General features: G+C 42.5%; 1 protein-coding gene across 10 annotated transcripts in view; it reads left to right on the plus strand.

Annotated features, from left to right (window-relative positions):
- The window catches only part of NRF1 (nuclear respiratory factor 1), a 151402-nt gene that overhangs the window by 115177 nt on the left and 18186 nt on the right, over nt 1-18039 (plus strand). For 9 of the 10 annotated variants that reach the window (XM_023223418.1, XM_023223412.1, XM_023223417.1 and 6 more), the window contains one exon: nt 5650-5774. In XM_023223418.1, the coding sequence (XP_023079186.1) occupies nt 5650-5774 (125 nt within the window). Of the gene's footprint in view, nt 1-5649; nt 5775-13468; nt 13780-18039 lie in introns of those variants that run through there. The other variant, XM_023223420.1, reaches the window with a different exon arrangement.

An 18039-nucleotide genomic window follows, 5' to 3' on the forward strand; every position in this document is an offset into this window, starting at 1 on the left:
GGAAAATACTTAGATTAATTCCTCTTCTCAAGGAATTTTAGAATTTGTCCTTCTTTTGTTGAGAAGATTTTGCTTTTTAAAAGTCATATTTTGAAAGAAAAATTTGATCTTAGTCTTTAAGATGAAAATATTATTGACTTAAAATTAGACATATTCTTAAAATAAAACGGGGCTTTAATATGTGGAGTGATATTTGTCCAATAAAATGGGATGGAAAACTTAGATCAGAAATCTTCTCTGGAATAGAGGTCAGCGATGGTACAACTGCTTTTCTTTCCTATAGGTAAAGATTAGACACTTACAGATAAAAGGTTGATAGAAACCTCTTATTTGTAGCTTTGGTTTTGAAATGACTTTTGTCTAAAAATTGTAAAGTGGTCTTTTTATAAATTTTTTTACAAATTTTTGTAAAATTACAAAATTTTTGTCTAAAAATTTGTAAAGGGTCTTTTTAATCCCTATTCATCTTTTTAGGTGAACATAATCTTTTTCTAGGCTGGGCATGGTGGCTCACAAACGCCTGTAATCCCAGCACCTTGGGAGTCCGAGGCAGGTGAATCACCTGAGGTCAGGAGTTTGAGACCAGCCTCAACATGGAGAAACCCCATCTCTACTAAAAGTACAAAATTAGGCGGGCGTGGTGGTGCACGCCTGTAATCCCAGCTACTCAGGAGGCTGAGTCAGGAGAATTGCTTGAACCCGGGAAGCAGAGGTTGCAGTGAGCCGAGATCATGCCATTGCACTCCACCCTGGGCAATAAGAGCGAAACTCCGTCTCACAAAAAAAAAAAAAAAAAAAAAAAAATCTTTCTAGCAGTTTAGTTGGGTCGTTTCCCACAGTTGAGTGTAAAAGGTTAGAGTCGCTCTGGAAATGATAGCCCTGCTTACCATAGGCATCATTGTTGTCTTCATGCCCCATGTAAAGACCCTAACTGGGGGTTGGATAATTAATCATACTGACCTGTCAACCTGTCACCCCCATTGCATTGGACTCCTCATCCCTGGCATTCCAGATTATTTTAGGTTGTTGCTGGTTTTCAGCTTTTCTTCTACCATACCATATTTTAGAAAGAAGTTAAAGAAAATAACTTCAGGTTTTTAGGGCTTCAAGTCGAATGAAATGAGTGTGATCAGTTGCAGGTACACTTTCATGTCAAGGCTTGGAGAGCTGCCCTCTCCTTTTGCTGTCCATGAAACTCATTCTGCCAGAGTGTGTTCAGGATGTACAGGAGTGGCAGGATGTCATCTCTGATGGTCATAAAGATGAGATCATTGTAAACTGTAGGAAGAATTATAGGAAATAAGCAGTCACTGAGGTGGCCTATAAACAAAGATCCTAATTCCATATAAACAATTCTTATTTATAGTTTTCTTCTTCAGACTCTCACACAGCTTTTTCCAAAGAATATACTTTCCTACTTTCCATAAAGTCTCAGGTCACAGTGTAAATATTTGTATCATTAATCATTGACAGGTGGATGCTGTAAAATTGGCTGATCATATATTTATTTATTCTTTTTATTTTTTTCTCCAATATAGGTAATTAATAAAATTTCCCGGCTGGGTACGGTGGCTCATGCCTGTAATCCCAGCACTTTGGGAGGCCGAGGCGGGCGGATCACTTGAGGTCGGGAGTTCAAGACCAGCCCGGCCAACATGGAGAAACCCCGTCTCTACTAAAAATACAAAATTAGCTGGGCATGGTGGTGGGTGCCTGTAATCCCAGCTACTTGGGAGGCTGAGGCAGGAGAATCGCTTGAACCTGGGAGGCAGAGGTTGTGGTGAGCCAAGATTGCGCCATTGCACTCCAGCCTGGGCAACAAGAGCGAAACTCCATCTCAAAAAAAAAAAAAATTCCCAGTGGTTGGTGGTAGTGTTTATTAACATAAATTTCTTAACAAAATATTAAAAATGAAGGGCCTAGGTACTAAAATTTATTCATTAAAGTCTCTCTAATAAATACTTAAAAGCACTTTAAAATTAAATTCTATCATGAAAAATGTAAAGAACAGCCTTAGTAGTAATTCCAGATCAAGGGTCCCCTGCTGAAAAGACAGTCCTTTCCCTATTGAATGGTGTTGGCACCCTTGTCAGAAACCATGTGACCATATAGATGAAGGTTTATTTCTAAGCTCTCAGCTCTATTCCACTGGTCTATATGTTTGTCTTTATGCCAGTACCATACTGTTTTGATTACTATAGCTTTGTGTTAAGTTTTGAAATCAGAAGTGTGAGTGGTGGTGCTGGGAAAACTGGATATCTGCATACAAAAGAATGAAGTTGGACCTTTACCTAACGCCGTGTATAAAAATTAACTCAGAGTGGTTCCATGACCTACAACTACAAAACTCTTTGAAGAAAACATGGGGCAAAACTTCATGACCTTGGATTTGCCAGTAATTTCTTGGATACCACAAAGGAAAAATAGACAAATTGGACTTTACAAAAATGTTTTAAATTTGTGCAGCAAAAGACTATCAATAGAGCAAAAAGGCAAGCCACAGAATGGAAGAAAATATTTGCAAATCATATCTGATAAGGGATTGATATCCAGAATATATAGGGAATATCTAAAACTCAACAACAACAAAAACTCTATTCAAAAATGGGCAAAGGTCTCGAATAGACATTTCTCCTAAGAAGATAAGCAGATGGCAATAAGCACAGGAAAAGATATGCAACATCACTAATCAAAACTACAATGAGATACCACCTCATACCTATTAAGATGGTCACGATCCAAAAAACAGAAAATAACAAGTGTTGGTGAGGGTGTGGAGAAATTGGAACCCTTGTGCACTATTGGTGGGAATGTAAAATGATATAGCCACTGTGGAAAGCAGTATGATAATTCCTCAAAAAGTTAAAAATGGGACTACCATATGTTGCAGCAAATCCACTTCTGGGTATATATCCCAAAGAATTGAAAGCAGGATCTCAGAGAAATATTTGTATGCCCATGTTCACGGCAGCATTATTCACAATAGCTGAAACATGGGAGCAACCCAGGTGATCATCAACAGATGAATGGATACACAAAATGTGGTATATACACACAATGGAATATTATTCGGCCTTTAAAAGGAAGGAAATTCTGACAAATGCTACGACATGGATGAACCTTGAGAACATTCTGCCAAGTGAAATAAGCTAGACACAAAAGGACAAATACTGTGTGGTTGTATTTATGTGAGATAGGGTAGTAAAAATCATAGAGACAAAAAATAACTCAAAAGTGGATCTAAGACCTAAAACTATCAAACTCTTAGAAGAAAACATGGGGCAAAACGTAATGACATTGGATTTGCCAATGATTTCTTAGATATGACAACAAAGGCACACACACCTATAGTTCCAGCTGTTTACATCAGGAGGCTAAAGCAGGATTGCTTGAGCCCTGCAATTCGAGACCAGCCTGGGCAGCATAGCGAGACCCCGTCTCTAAAAAAACAAAAAACAAAAATGAAAAAATAATTGAGGCCGAAAGTAGAATGGTGGTTGCCAGGGGCTAGGGAGATGGTAGAATAGGAAGTTTAATGGTCCAGAGTTCCAGTTTTACAAGATGAAGAGAGTTGTGGAGACGAATTACGGTGATGGCTGCACAGCATTCTGAGTGTATTTAACTCCCTGAACTGCACACTTTAGTGTTAAGAATGTAAATTTTATGTTATGTGCATTTTACCACAACAAAATAGTTTTTAAAACTGTACAGTACAATCCTAATTATTATCTTATCTTTTTTTTTTTTTTTTTTTTTGAGATAGAGTTTCACTCTTGTTGACCAGGCTAGAGTGCAGTGGCGCGATATCGGCTCACTGCAGTCTCCGCCTCCTAGGTTCAAGCGATTCTACTGCCTCAGCCTCCCCAGTAGCTGGGATTATAGGCATGCACCACCACGCCTGGCTAATTTTGTATTTTTAGTAGGGACAGGGTTTCTCCATGTTGGCCAGGCTGGTCTCGAACTCCTGACCTCAGGTGATCCGCCTGCCTCGGCCTCCCAAAGAGCTGGGATTACAGGCGTGAGCCACTGCGCCTGGCCTTATATTATCTTTTTAAAGTTGTATTTAAGATTAGTAGGAAATAACTGTGATATTTTAAATTTTCTTTTATACTTAATAGAGTTTGCTCAAACTTTCTATAAAAGCAAGTATATTGCTTTTATTATCAGAAAAAGATAACTGTTTAAAACAGTCATAAAAATTAAAAAGCAAGACAAATTAGTAAGAAGAGGAAATTTTTCTATTTAATGAGACTTTTGTGGCCATTCGGTTTCTTTTCCTGCTTCCTAAAATCCTTACAGTGACCAAGAAGTCTTCTGCAGGGGAATTACTATATCTGTTGTCTTACTTGTGTGCTGACTGTCTTAGGTAAAGGAGACCGTATTGAGTTTGGTACATGTTGCTTTGCCCACGGTCCTAACATGTTTACCCCAATTAGTCCCTGTCCCCTCACCCACCTCCACTTATGGCTTGTGGTTACAAGACCACTGCCATGTTACAGCAAAGCCTGCAGTTTCAGAGCAAAGCTGACTCAACTGGCTTATTTGTCCACTTCTGCTAAACTAAATGGCACCACCATCTCTATTCTATGCCCACTGGAATTCGATAGTCCCTCAGTAACGGCAAATTGACACCTGATACTTTACCAGAAGGGATAATGAATTTGCCTGTTTTTTCACATTTTTACCTCTTTGAAATTTGGATGGCAAATTATAATCTTACAATTGTCAGGAATTTTTCTTCCTTCCTGGCCCATAAAATAATAGTATGTCTTACAGTTTGTAGCATCATAGAATCAAGAAAAATGGGTATTTATGCACATAGTAAAAGCATATAGCAAGGAAAAGAAAGAAAAATGAGACACACTGCTAATATAGTACTTGCTATATACAAATGATTAATGTCTTCCTATTCTACAGAGCATTTGTGCAATATAGGGAGGTTTATTATTTTGTTGTATTTATAGAGGCAAACTATGTATACAGTTTGGACTTGTAGTGATAATTTTAAATTTTAAGTCTTTGTTTTAGCCCTGCCTGCATATACAGTGAGTCAAAGGGTAGAGTTGGACTCTTCAGGATATTAATCAGCCATTACTTTGTATTTGAAAAGCATGACTTTAAATCAAATTATTATTTAATATTAATTGAAGAGTGAGTCCAGGTTGCTGCTGACTCCTCATATTATCATTCATCCTTGGCTATAAAAGGACAGTCTCAGATGGTCTGCCTTGTGTTACTGTAAGGAGAAAAGAGAAAAGGAAAACCTTGTGATTGACAACCAAAATGGCTTTTGCATTGTGAGTATGGATCAGAGCTTCCACTATGGCTTGCAAGCACTCAGCTGATATTGATAAGGAAGAAACTGATAATGAATGCCTTCTGTCCTCAAACACCGAGGTTCAAAGAAACTCTCACCATTAGCTTTATAGCTATGTAAGACTTCAGATTTCTCTAGCCATTAATATTATTTCAGAATTACTCCTGGCTTTATCTATTAGCACTGTTAACACGTATTTGGTGTTAGGATCACAACCATGGAGTCAGTAGAGAGACCCAAGGAAAGCGTTGAAAGGATGGTTTGTCTCGGCTGCAGTGCTGTTCCTCTATTCATCTTACACACCCCCCTCTCTCCTGTCCCTGTGCCCTCAGTGAAGCTGCCGCCCATGCTGTCGCCACCCTGGCTGAGGCCACCTTACAAGGTGGGGGACAGATCGTCTTGTCTGGGGAAACCGCAGCAGCCGTCGGAGCACTTACTGGAGTCCAAGATGCTAATGGTAAGAGAGCATAAATATTTTATTAAATTTCTTCCCTGTTTCCACTTAAACCTTCCTGACATGACTGGCAACAAACCCTTCAGAAAGAGTTTGAGCTTCGATTTTTTTTCTTCATTGGTAGGCATTTCATGCCTAGGAATATTCTAGGAGCTTGTGATTCCTTTCACTAGCAGGAGACATGGGGGTTCCTGAAGGAAAATGCCATGATAATGGCTACCTAATTGAATTGTTACTTAAAAAATAATTATCTTGTTGTGACAAGACTTGCTGAGAGGCATCTTAAAATTTGCTGTGAGCCCCACTTTGTCTTTTACTCTCTCATTGGATAGGGTAGATCAGTGTCCTTTACTGTAGCAGAGACTCTCGTGGGCAGGACCATCGTGGAGAGTTCTGACTACATCAAGAAAGGCACCATCGTCTCACCTGTGCTCAGAGTCAGGCAGCAGGCTGTGATGCCGGTGCCTCTCTGGTTGGCACTGTGGCTCTGCTTCCTGTTATATGTAGCCTCACCAAGGACCTCTGGATTTAGCCAATTACATGCCCCTACCCTGCACTTCTTCCCCAGCTCTTTGACTTCCTGGACATTGGTGAATATCTTGAATAAACAAAAGGGATAAAATTCATAGAAATATGGTGGCAAAAATATACAACTTCAGCCCAGCCCTTTGGGTCCACATTGGTAAGGAGTCAGTTGGCAAGACTTAAGCTGCCCAAGAAAGTGCCTCAGAAGTCTGAGTCAAAGAGGAGGGCCAGATCTGTTCTGTGAGACCCTATGTGATCGTTACATTTTTAAATAATATATAATTAAGCAGGACAAATACCCCATGGCTTTGGGGAAATTCTTGCTTTAAAGTCCTGGAATGGGGCTGGGCACGGTGGCTCATGCCTATTAATCCCAGCACTTTGGAAAGCCAAAGCGGGTGGATCACCTGAGGTCAGGAGTTCAAGACTGGCCTGGCCAACATGGCAAAACCCTGTCGGTGGTGGTGTGCGAGGCTGAGGCAAGAAAATTGCTTGAACCCTAGAGGCAGAGCTTGCAGTGACCTGAGATTGCACCACTGCACTCCAGCCTGGGTGACAGAATGAGACTCCATCTCAGAAAAAAGAAACAACAAATCCTGGAATGAGGATAGATAAATAACATACTTTCATCATTTAGGCAGAAGGTTCCTTAATGGCATTACGGGCAGAAAGAAAAGTTCCTGGCACTTTGTTTATGGTAGGTCCCAAAGAACTGAATTATCTATTAGTTGGAAAAGTCTCTGAAGAAAGACATAGTGCTGTGTCCTCCTTTGGAATAGGAAGAAACAAAGTACCTTTGTCCCCCCAGAGAAGAATAACATAGGAAATGCAAAGAGCCATCGTGGCTTCTGATAATCATTTTCCAAAGATGCCAAACAAATTCAATTCTAAAACTATAGCCTACTTTTTCTGTAGGGCAAGAGGCTTTCGTGAACTTATCTAAATCTAGACAGAGTTGATCTCAGCCAGAATGCTGCAGGACAAAGGACATCTTATAGCCACACATGTTCAGGATGAAATGGGCCATGGTTGGAATTAAGGAAAACCTCTGTTTCTAGCTAGAACCCTACTTCTATTTTTTTTACCTTTTTCTATTCCTCATCAGAGTCCTAAGCCACCCTGAGCAAAGGGTAGGATATCTGGCTATGTGGTATTCATGTGAAGTGTGATTGCTCTTATTCACTATGGAACTGCTAAAAATAACTTCCCATGTGGGTTCGGTAGGAAACTTTATTATCCATTCTAATCGACTTGACCTGTCTGGGAGAGAACAGACTGCTTTATAGTTCTGGCTCCTCCCCAGCATCACCTTTTCAGATGGATGAATTTATAGGTAAGTCCAAGGACCCTCTGGCTCTCGGCCAAGTAGAACCGTTCAGCCATACAATAAAGCTGAACCTCACCCGCTACTATTGATTACTGGAAGCTGCCTCTTTTCAGTAGCATTGGGTTGTGTGAATCATTTGGTGTGATTTCATGTTGTTGGCTACATTTGTGATCTGGGAAAATTCTGGTTCACGTCCTAAAAGCCACTAGTTCCCCCAAAGCAGCCATCCTCACTCTGTGACTGCCAGTACTTGCTGAACTCAGGCCTCGAGAGTTGGAAGTTATCTCTTTCTCAATGCAGCATTTCTGTATCACGTCAGACCCTTGAGTTGTGCTGTATCCCAGCAGTTTTAGGCAAAGGTCAATCATATCATCTGCCCTTGGGAATCCAAAGAATGAATCTCATATTGGATATGATCCAAGAAACTTTGATAATCCTCCTGTCTTCTAACATTTTTGCCCACAGTGCTATAGTATTTACTTTGGGATAGATTTTTCCCTCTTAATCAGCAATTTTGATATCTGGCTAGACTTTTAGAGGTTCTCTTTTTCATCATTCTTTTGGATTGTGTCCTGTTGCCAGAGTTTGTCGCCTTTTTTTTTTTTTTTGGAGACAGAGTCTTGCTCTGTCACCCGGGCTGGAGTGCAGTGGCACAATCTCAGCTCATTGCAACTTCCGCTTCCCGGAAGTTCCAACGATTCTCATGCCTCAGCCTCCCAAGTAGCTGTGATTACAGATGTGCCACACCACGCCCAGATAATTTTTGTGTTTTTAATAGAGATGAGCCATGACTGGTCTTGAACTCTGGCCTCAGGTGATCCACCCACCTCAGCCTCCCCAAGTACTGGGAATACAGGCGTGAGCCACCGTGCCCAGCCTATGTTTGTCACTTCTGGGCAGACAAGCTTATAGTATCTGCCAGTAGGTCACTTTTTTTTTTTTAATCTTTTTTCTTTTTTTTAATGTAAGTGGGGCCAGTCCATATTGCTCTGGCTGGTCTCGAACTCTTGGGCTCGAGCAATCCTCCCACTTCAGCCTCCCAAAGTGCTGGGATTATAGGTATGAGCCACCACACCCCGGCCAAGCCAAGTTTTTTTAATCAGAAAGAGTTTATTATCAGGAAGAACCAGATGATAGCAGCACAAGGTACTGTTGGTTGACATAGAACTAACTTGGAAACAGATACTACTTAGGGGAAAACATGTATCCCATATTTCAGAGTGTGGTTTAAATCAAAATTGGAATAGCAGATGACTCTTCTGAGAGCAATTTGGATATTGTTCAGTCCCGAAGTAGAAAGAGTTTGTGGGATGGAACTAGCAGGGATAGAGGACCACCGCATGTGGAGTCTGATGAAGTCCACAACAAATGAGAAGTGGCGGGGGCGGGTGAGGTTATGAAGCAACATCCAAGGGGATGGTGTTTTTCAAGTTAGAGATAATGACCCATGGGTCAGGCACAGTAGCTCACGCCTGGTAATCCTGGCGCTTTGGGAGGCCGAGGTGGGAGGATTACTTGAGTCCAGGAGTCCAAGACCAGCCTAAGCAACATAGTAAGACCCCATCTCTACAAAAAAATTTTAAAAATTAGCCAGGAGTGGTGGTGCACACCTGTAGTCCCAGCTACTTGGGGGCCTGAGGTGGGAGGATTGCTAGGGCCCAGGAAGTCAAAGCTGCAGTGAGCCATGATCATACCACTGCACTCCAGTCTGGGTGAGAGATCGAGACCCTGTCTTAAAATAAATAAATAAATAAATAAATAAATAAAAGAAAGAGCCAGGCTCAGTGGCTTACACCTGTAATCCCACTACTTTGGGAGGCCAAAGTGGGTGGATGACCTGAGATCAGGAGTTTGAGACCAGCCTGACCAACATGGTGAAACCCCGTTTCTAGTAAAATACGAAAAATTAGACAGGCATGGTGGCAACACCTGTAATCCCAGTTACTCGGGAGGCCGAGGCATGAGATTCGCTTGAACCCAGGAGGTAGAGGTTGCAATGAGCCAAGATCATGCCACTGCACTCCAGCCTGGGCAACAGAGCAAGACTCCATCTAAAAAAAAAAAAGGATAATGACCCATGCATGCCAAAGGTTTAAATTATGGATCACCAGGCCGGGCATGGTGGCTCAAGCCTGTAATCCCAGCACTTTGGGAGGCCGAGACAGGTGGATCACGAGGTCAGGAGATCGAGACCATCCTGGCTAACACGGTGAAACCCCGTCTCTACTAAAAATACAAAAAACTAGCCGGGCGAGGTGGCGGCGCCTGTAGTCCCAGCTACTCGGGAGGCTGAGGCAGGATAATGGCGTGAACCCGGGAGGTGGAGCTTGCAGTGAGCTGAGATCCGGCCACTGCACTCCAGCCTGGGTGACAGAGCGAGACTCCGTCTCAAAAATAAATAAATAAATAAAAAATAAATAAATAAATTATGGATCACCAAAGTAGACCTGATGAAGACATTGCACCCAGCACCCCAAAGACTTCTTTTTTCTGAACATCTACCCCACACTACCCCAACACTAAAGGAACTACCCAAGCACTCACATTATTTCTATGTTCTCTGTCTTTTTCACTAGAGTCTTTGGTCTCTCAGGATGGAGTTTCATGGTTTGGCTCAATATAAAGATTTTCACAGGTGCCTTTTCATTTAGATGTAGGTAGAATTATCTAAGGCTGGTGAAGGCTACCAGATGAATTCCTTCCTTTACTTCTTTTTTTGTTTTGTTTTGTTTTGTTTTTTGCTTTTTGAGACAGAGTCTCGCTCTGTGCCTAGGCTGATTCACTGCAGCCCTGACCTCGGGCTAAAGCTATCCTTCCACCTCAGCCTGCTGAGATGCTGGTACCACAGGTGCGCACTGCCACACTGGGCTAATTTTTTTAATTATATTTTTTGTAGAGATGGGATCTCCCTTTGTTACTCAGGCTGATCTCAAACTCCTGGGCTCAAAAGGATCCTCCCACCTTAGTCTCCCAAAGTGTTAGGATTATAGGCATGAGCCACTACACCCAGCCCTTTACTTCTTTTTTTGAACACAGTTATCTCAGTCCTCTTTTCATCTTACACACCTTAATGTCAGAAGTCATACAGTTCAGCCCATTTGTTTTTCTTCACTCTCCCTTCCTCTCTGCTGGTCCCCAGAACCCCCTGTGTTCCAGGACTCCTGACCTCCAAGATCAACAGATACAGACATTCACTCAGGCTTGAGGAGCTCTTTGCTGAGTGCCTCTCACCTCTCACCCAGACCTTAACACCCATCGTTGGCAAGCCTCAGAAAACCAGGCCTACAGACCTTTCTCTTCCTTCCTATTGCAGCAAACATAATGAAAGAGAAGGATTATATTGGCACTTGGCCACCTCAGAAACACTCTTCTGTCTGAGATCTTATCGCAGATTCAGACAGCTATCTTTCATTCCTGAAAAGTAGATGGGGGAAAACAAAATAGATGAACAAGTTCATGACTATAGGTTGGTACAAAACTAACTGTGGGTTTTTTTGCCATTAGAAGTAATAGCAAATTTGAAGTTGGTGCAGTTACTTTCACACCAACCTAATAAGCCTCTTACCAGAGCTGCTAAGAAAGCATTAACATTTTTTAATATAGCTGACACTTTTCCTAATGATGCCACAAGAAAAAAGAGAGGATGTAGCATTTGCTGGTTTTGGGTGGGGTTTTTTGGGGTTTTGTCCTTTGGGGTTTTTTGTTTGTTTGTTTGTTTTTGAGATAGAGTTTCACTCTTGTTTTCCAGGCTGTAGTGCAGTGGCTCAGTCTCAGCTCACCGCAATCTCTGCCTCCCAGGTTCAAGTGATCCTCCTGCCTCAGCCTCTCGAGTAGCTGGGATTATAGGCATGCGCCACCACACCCAACTAATTTTGTATTTTCAGTAGAGACAGGGTTTCTCCATGTTGGTCAGGCTGGTCTCGAACACCTGACCTCAGGTGATCTGCTCATCTCAACCTCTCAAAGTTCCAGACCAGCCTGGGCAACATGGGGAAACCCCATCTCTACTAAAAATACAAAAATTAGCTGGGCATGGTGGTGGGCACCTGTAATCCCAGCTACTCGGGAGGCGGAGGCAGGAGAATTGCTTGAACCCAGGAGGCAGAGGTTGCAGTGAGCTGAGATCGCGCCACTGCACTCCAGCCTGGGCGACAAAGTAAGACTGTCTCAAATGAACAAAAGGTTCATCTTTTAAATTTGAAAAAACTTTCATTCAAAATTCCAAAGAGTGTTTTGGGAGTATGAACTTTATGCTGATTTTAAAGTTCGTTTGAAAGAGTAAAACCTTATCTTAGCCATTTTTTATCCTACCAAGCCTTTCTACAGAACCACTAACAAACTGTCAAATTGACTCAAGTCCTCTTCTGCTCCTGCCTGAGCTTTCCCCAGGTTCAGGTTTATAGGGAGTTTCCACCACAGAGATGGACCGGGTGAAGGAGGCAAGTGTTCTTGCACTTTGAAATTTCACTTTCTCCTTTATTTTCTTTTGATTTTTTTCAGTTTCATTTTTTGTAATAAAGATGTTAGTGGAGACCAGACATAGCAGTTCACACCTATAATCCTGACACTTTGAAAGGTTGAGGTAGGTGGATTGCTTGAACTCAGGAGTTCAAGACCAGCCTGGGCAACATGGTGAAACCCTGTTTCTACAAAAAATATAAAAATTAGCCCAGCACGGTGGCTCATGCCTATAGTCACAGCTAGTCGGGAGGCTAAGGCGAGAGGATTCCTTGACCCCAGGAGGTCGAGGCTGCAGTGAGCCAAGATCACGCCACTGCACTCCAGACAGGATGACAGAGTGAGACCCCATTTCAAAAAAAAAAAAAAAAGATGTTAGGAGGGCATACCCCACTTACGGAGTTCTCTGACCTGGGACATCAGCATACTTCTTACCTGTTGACCTTGCATTCTGTCTCTCAATCTTGTTGTTTCATTAATTTTATTCATTTAACACAATCTATATAATGCTTATTATGTACAAGCATTCTAAGTGTTTTACATGCATTATATTTAAAACGCATAATAACTTTATGAGGTAAACACTGTTAAACTGATTTAACACGCAGGGAAGCTGAGACACAAAAAGTTTCAGTAACTTAACCAAGTTCACATAGAGAGTGGCAGAGGTGGAATTTGAATTCAGGCAATTTGTTTCCAAACCAGTGTACTACACTGTCTCCCTTTGATACGAGCTCTAGGTTCCTGCCTAGACCCCACAAATACAAGGTGATAACCATTGTTGAACAAATACATTTGGAAATGTCAAACCTTTCCCCACCCCTGCCAGAGGCTGCTTGCCTTAGTCTAGTTTAGCCACAGTGCCCATCTGCCCAGCTGTTGTGAGGGCTGTAGGAGTGTTCTGGAGGTTCATGCTGCCGAGTGCCCCTGGCTCAGCAGCCCTCCCTCTGCACACACCCGGGCCTGCCTTTGCTGGCCAGAGGAGCTGACAGGTCTGTATGCTTCTCTGGTTGCAGAACTCGTCATTGGCTGGCTGTCAGCCTCCAACATTTTCAGTGAGCAGAGTACTTTGCAGTTAGTGAATGTGTCATCTTGATTAGAGTTGGGTGGTGGGCTACGGGTGCTATTTAAAGCCAGGGAAACTAAGGGGAAGTAGGTGATGTTCAGAAGGAAGGAACCCCAGCAGACGAGTTGTTTCCTCAGCTCCTAGAAGCCTCTGCTCGAGCCTTCCTGCTGCCCTTCAGTTTAGGCCAGGACTCTTTCAGCCTTCCCACCTGTCTCTAGCAAAGTTGAGACCAAGGTGGTAGGACTGTGGAGCCTGGAGAAAGGGTCAGGGGCGTGTTCGTTTTTGCCTGGAGCAAGTTTACTGGCTTATTTGTTTCCCCAGTTCATCACCAGGTCTTCCACTTGGCTCTGCCTACAGCCCTTGCTTGGGGTCCCCCAGAGATTTTGAAGAGCACATCTCTCTCCGCCGGTCAGCACTGAAGACTCAGAAACCACCCACTACCTATGCTGCCCTAGTTAAAACTAGGGGTCTCAACCTTCCCTCCTCATGTTCTGAATGAAGAGAAATGGACTGGAGGGCTGTTTAAAAATTAAAGCTGCCGGGCGCAGTGGCTCACGCCTGTAATCCCAGCACTTTGGGATGCCGAGGTGGGCGGATCACAAGGTCCAGAGTTCGAGACCAGCCTGGCCAATATGATGAAACCCCATCTCTACTAAAAATACAAAATTTAGCCAGGCGTGGTGGCATGCACCTGTAGTCCCGGCTACTCAGGAGGTTGAGGCAGGAGAATCGCTTGAACCCGGGAGGCAGAGGTCGCAGTGAGCCAAGATTGCGCCACTGCACTCCAGCCAGGCTGACAGAGTGAGACTCCCTAGTAAATAATAAAATAAATAAATAAAAAATAAAAATTAAATTAAATTAAAATTAAAATAAGCTAATGACAAGGCATTGTCATTACATTTAGAGAAGAAGCAGCCCTTCGCATGTATCTTCAGGGTAGCATGTCGCACATTCTGCGCTGGTCCTGGCAACAGTCTTGCTGCTGAGGTTCCACCTTAAGACTTCAACATAACATTATCTGAAACCATAAGACTGCCGGGCACGGTGGCTCACGCCTGTAATCCCAGCACTTTGGGAGGCGGAGGCAGGCGGATCATGAGGTCAGGCTCATGATCCGTGTTAGGCTGGCTAACACGGCGAAACCCCGTCTCTACTAACAAATACAAAAAATTAGCCGGTCGTGGTGGCGGGCGCCTACAGTCCCAGCTACTCGGGAGGCTGAGGCAGGAGAATGGCGTGAACCCGGGAGGCGGAGCTTGCAGTGAGCCAAGATTGCGCCACTGCACTCCAGCCTGGGTGACAGAGTGAGAATCCATCTCAAAAAATAACAATAATAATAATAAAATAAGTAAATAATAAAACTATAAGACCCCACTCTGCCTTACTGTGCTACTGTAAAACAAACGTACATTTTATTATGCATTCTAACTACCAAGTTAAGTCAGTGTAGAAGTTTCTTTAGGGAAAAACATTCTATCTTCTCTTTACACTAAACAATCTTCACCTTTTCACATCCCTGTTTTCTTTGACCTTATTAAAAACTTCTGAAAATACGTATGTTTTCCCAGCAGAATTTAATCTCAACTATGCTCATTAGAATACTTTCTTAAAAATTAAATCTTTTTAGCAAGAGGGGTAAGAGAGAAGATGGGTGAGGACCAACAAGAAGTTCAGACACGAAAGCAGGATTCTTGGGTGAGGTCCTTGCATGAGAGATTAGAACACACATTTCTATTCTGCAAGGCCTCCCAAGTGAGACAGGATGGCTGTAAGCCTGTTCTGTACTGATTATAAAAGTGGTAAACCCAGCTAGAGCAAACCCAGCTAGAGCCAAAGGAGGCAACACATGTTTTAATTTCCCATGAAAACCAACTTTATGTGTATTATAAGAACCATAGGATTTTTTTTCCCACTGTCTCGTCATGTGGCTATTTGAATTTCAATGCAAGTTAATTAAAATGAAATAAAACGTTAAAGGTAGTTATTAGTCACAATCATATTTCAAGTGCTGAATAGCCACATACGCCCTGAGATACTGAATTTTTAATTTGATTATAATTTATTCACATTTAAATGTAAACAGGCACATGTACCTAGTAGCCACGTTAATGGACTGTGCAGATACAGAACATGTCCTCCTGAGAGGCACGCGCCACCACACCCAGCTCATTTTTTGTATTTTTGGTAGAGACAGGGTTTCACCATGTTGGCCAGGCTGGTCTTGAACTCCTGACCTCAAATGATCTGGGCTCCCAAAGTGCTGGGATTTCAGGCATGAGCCACCACACCCAGCCCAATAAGATATTCTTAACCTGGGGTCTATGGACCCTGAGAAATTCTATACAAAAGTATTTTTTTTTTTTTTTTTTTTTTGGTATCGCCTTTTTTTTTTTCTTTGCCTCTGCTAGCAGCAGGGAGGGTATCTATAGCTTTGATTGAATGTGTAACTAGACCAGAGGCATTCCCACGCCCGCCCCCACCCCGTTCATCTCCAGCCCACAAAAAAAGGTTAAGAACCTCTACTACAGAAGGTGGTGGTGAGGAGCATTTAACTTTGAAGATACCTGGTATAGCACTGAGAATAAAAGGAGGAGCAAGGGACAGGGGAGGTCCCACAGAGCTGGATACCCTAAAAGCTGAACCTGTAACAAGCTCTGTAATCTTAGGCAAGCAAATTAACCTCTCTAAGCCTTAGCTATAAAAATTAGGATAATGATAGTTCTGTACTCAGAAGGAAGTTGTGAGCATTAAACAAGATGATTCCTGTTCTTAGCATAGTGCCTGGCACAGGGATGCATCATAAATATAAAATCCTTTAGCTGTCGGCATCAATTTCTTCTCCATCGTTCCTCACACATGTTAGAGTGCACAGTACTATGCAGACGCTGCTTCCCTGTCTTTAAGACAGACCTGAATGCTTGCCTTACGCAGTTGAACATGTATGTTGCAGAGGTGGATCTTGTAAAAATGGGAATAGAGCAGAAGCCCCTTCTATAACCTTGACTGAAGAAAATACAAGGTGACATTGTTTAAAGGCTCTATCATGTGCCTTCGTCTGGGGCTGCTCTTCTCTTCTGTACATAGTTTGCAGTCATGAGTGTGGCCTTTTTACTCCTAAAATGGCACAGTCTGTCTTCAAATCTCAACAGCTGCATTGTATTTCACCTCCATCACAAAAGGTAGCTTTTGCCATTTTTTCCTCTTTGTCACCACCATCATCCATTTTTACTTACTGCATGTCCCTCTGTTCCAGCTCTTTACAAGTGAGAGGGACGGTGCCAATCCTCCGCATGTTGGGCTGTAAAACACGTCTCTCCTTCCACCTTTTTCTGTGCTCCTCGTTCCCTGGACACATCAGCATCCGGGCTTGTTCTCACAAGAGTCCATTGAGATGTACATGTTAAATTAATTTAGGAACTGTATTATTGTTTTTCCCCAAAAAGGTTGCTGATGTGCCATTCCAGTGTGTACTAAATCACTTTTTGCCTCATTATTTTAATTAAAGTTTAAATAAATGTGTTAAATAGTCCTAGTGTAAGAGTGCATTTTCAGTCACCATAGCATAATAGCCTTAAAAGTACTGTTGTGTTCTATGACACTGTGATACCATTTGTAGCTTTCATCCAAAGATGGTAAGCTCAGTGCCTTAGGACTTGTAGCAGGCAACCCCTAAGCAACTGTTTTTTGTGTGAGCTGTGAGTCCCAGGATACAAGCCTCTCATCTTCAAGGTCCCCAAAGAGCAGCACAGCTGGTAGCTATGGATTTTTAGGCTGCCCTCCTGTAATGTAAACGGTCCTTTCCTCTCACCCCCTTGTTGATAGAGTGACTTGAGAGAAAATGAAGACACTAGGGTGCTGGTCTCAGACCGCGCTGAGGCATCGTCTGTTCTGTAAGAAAAAGCAAATGAAAATTCCTGTGTATTACAACTGTTTCTCCTTTGGAATCATAGGTCTTTTTTAAATAGACTTGAAAAGATTCCTTCTTATAAGGAGAGCTGTGAGCTGTGGATCAAAATGAAGAGGAGTGAGGGCAGTATGCGAGCGTGGCCTGCGGCTCCAGCTGAGCTGGGAGCTGGCGGCTGTGCCTGGGAACTGAACAGTGTGTGTGATGCAGCACCTTGGGACAGCAGTGTCTCTTAGGGTCTTCCACACGCCCCCCTGGGAAATAGTCTTTCTTTGCAGACAGGGACTTTTCCCATTTAACTCAGCTAACTTTTCTCTAAGATGAATCGTTTTCATTCTGGGAAACATGTTGGTAGATGTCATACCAGGAAAATAACCATTTCAGTTGGCTCTAATTTTGCCTTTTGGCTATATGCATTGAGCGTAATTATTTAGGGTCTTCATCTTTTTCCTTTCATTGTCCATTCTTTCATTTTGTTGTTTTACTACTGCTACAACCACCACCACTGCCACCATCATCTCCTTGCAAATGGCTAAGCAATGTCTGCATTATTCTACCTTCGCCCAGTAAACTGAGTAGAACAGATCTTCTAAGCCCTGTTCAGAGGCAGCTAAAGCCAGGACTTGCCCAGGATCTGTCAGCTATTAAATAGTAAGACTGGAAATCATACCAGATCTCCAGTACTCTTTGTACTGCCCAACGAAACTCCCTTCTTCCCTTTTACTCCCTCTTGCCAGCTTATCCAACCTAGAAAGTAAAGAAGGCATAATACACATGAAAATCATGGTCTTCATTATTCATCTGGTTATGCTAGTACTTGGTGTGCTGACTCCTTTGCAGGATTGTTTTAAGGAATGGTGGCAGGTATGTTTTACTGACTTCAGAAGTCAAAGAGTCATGGTAAATCTTAGCAGAGGCAAATAAAAACATGATACCAAAACCTAACATCTAAATCTGTACTGTCCAGTAGGATAGCTATTAGCTACAT

Source organism: Piliocolobus tephrosceles, chromosome 8 (genome assembly GCF_002776525.5).
Source record: "Piliocolobus tephrosceles isolate RC106 chromosome 8, ASM277652v3, whole genome shotgun sequence".
In the NCBI taxonomy this organism is placed as follows: domain Eukaryota; kingdom Metazoa; phylum Chordata; class Mammalia; order Primates; family Cercopithecidae; genus Piliocolobus; species Piliocolobus tephrosceles.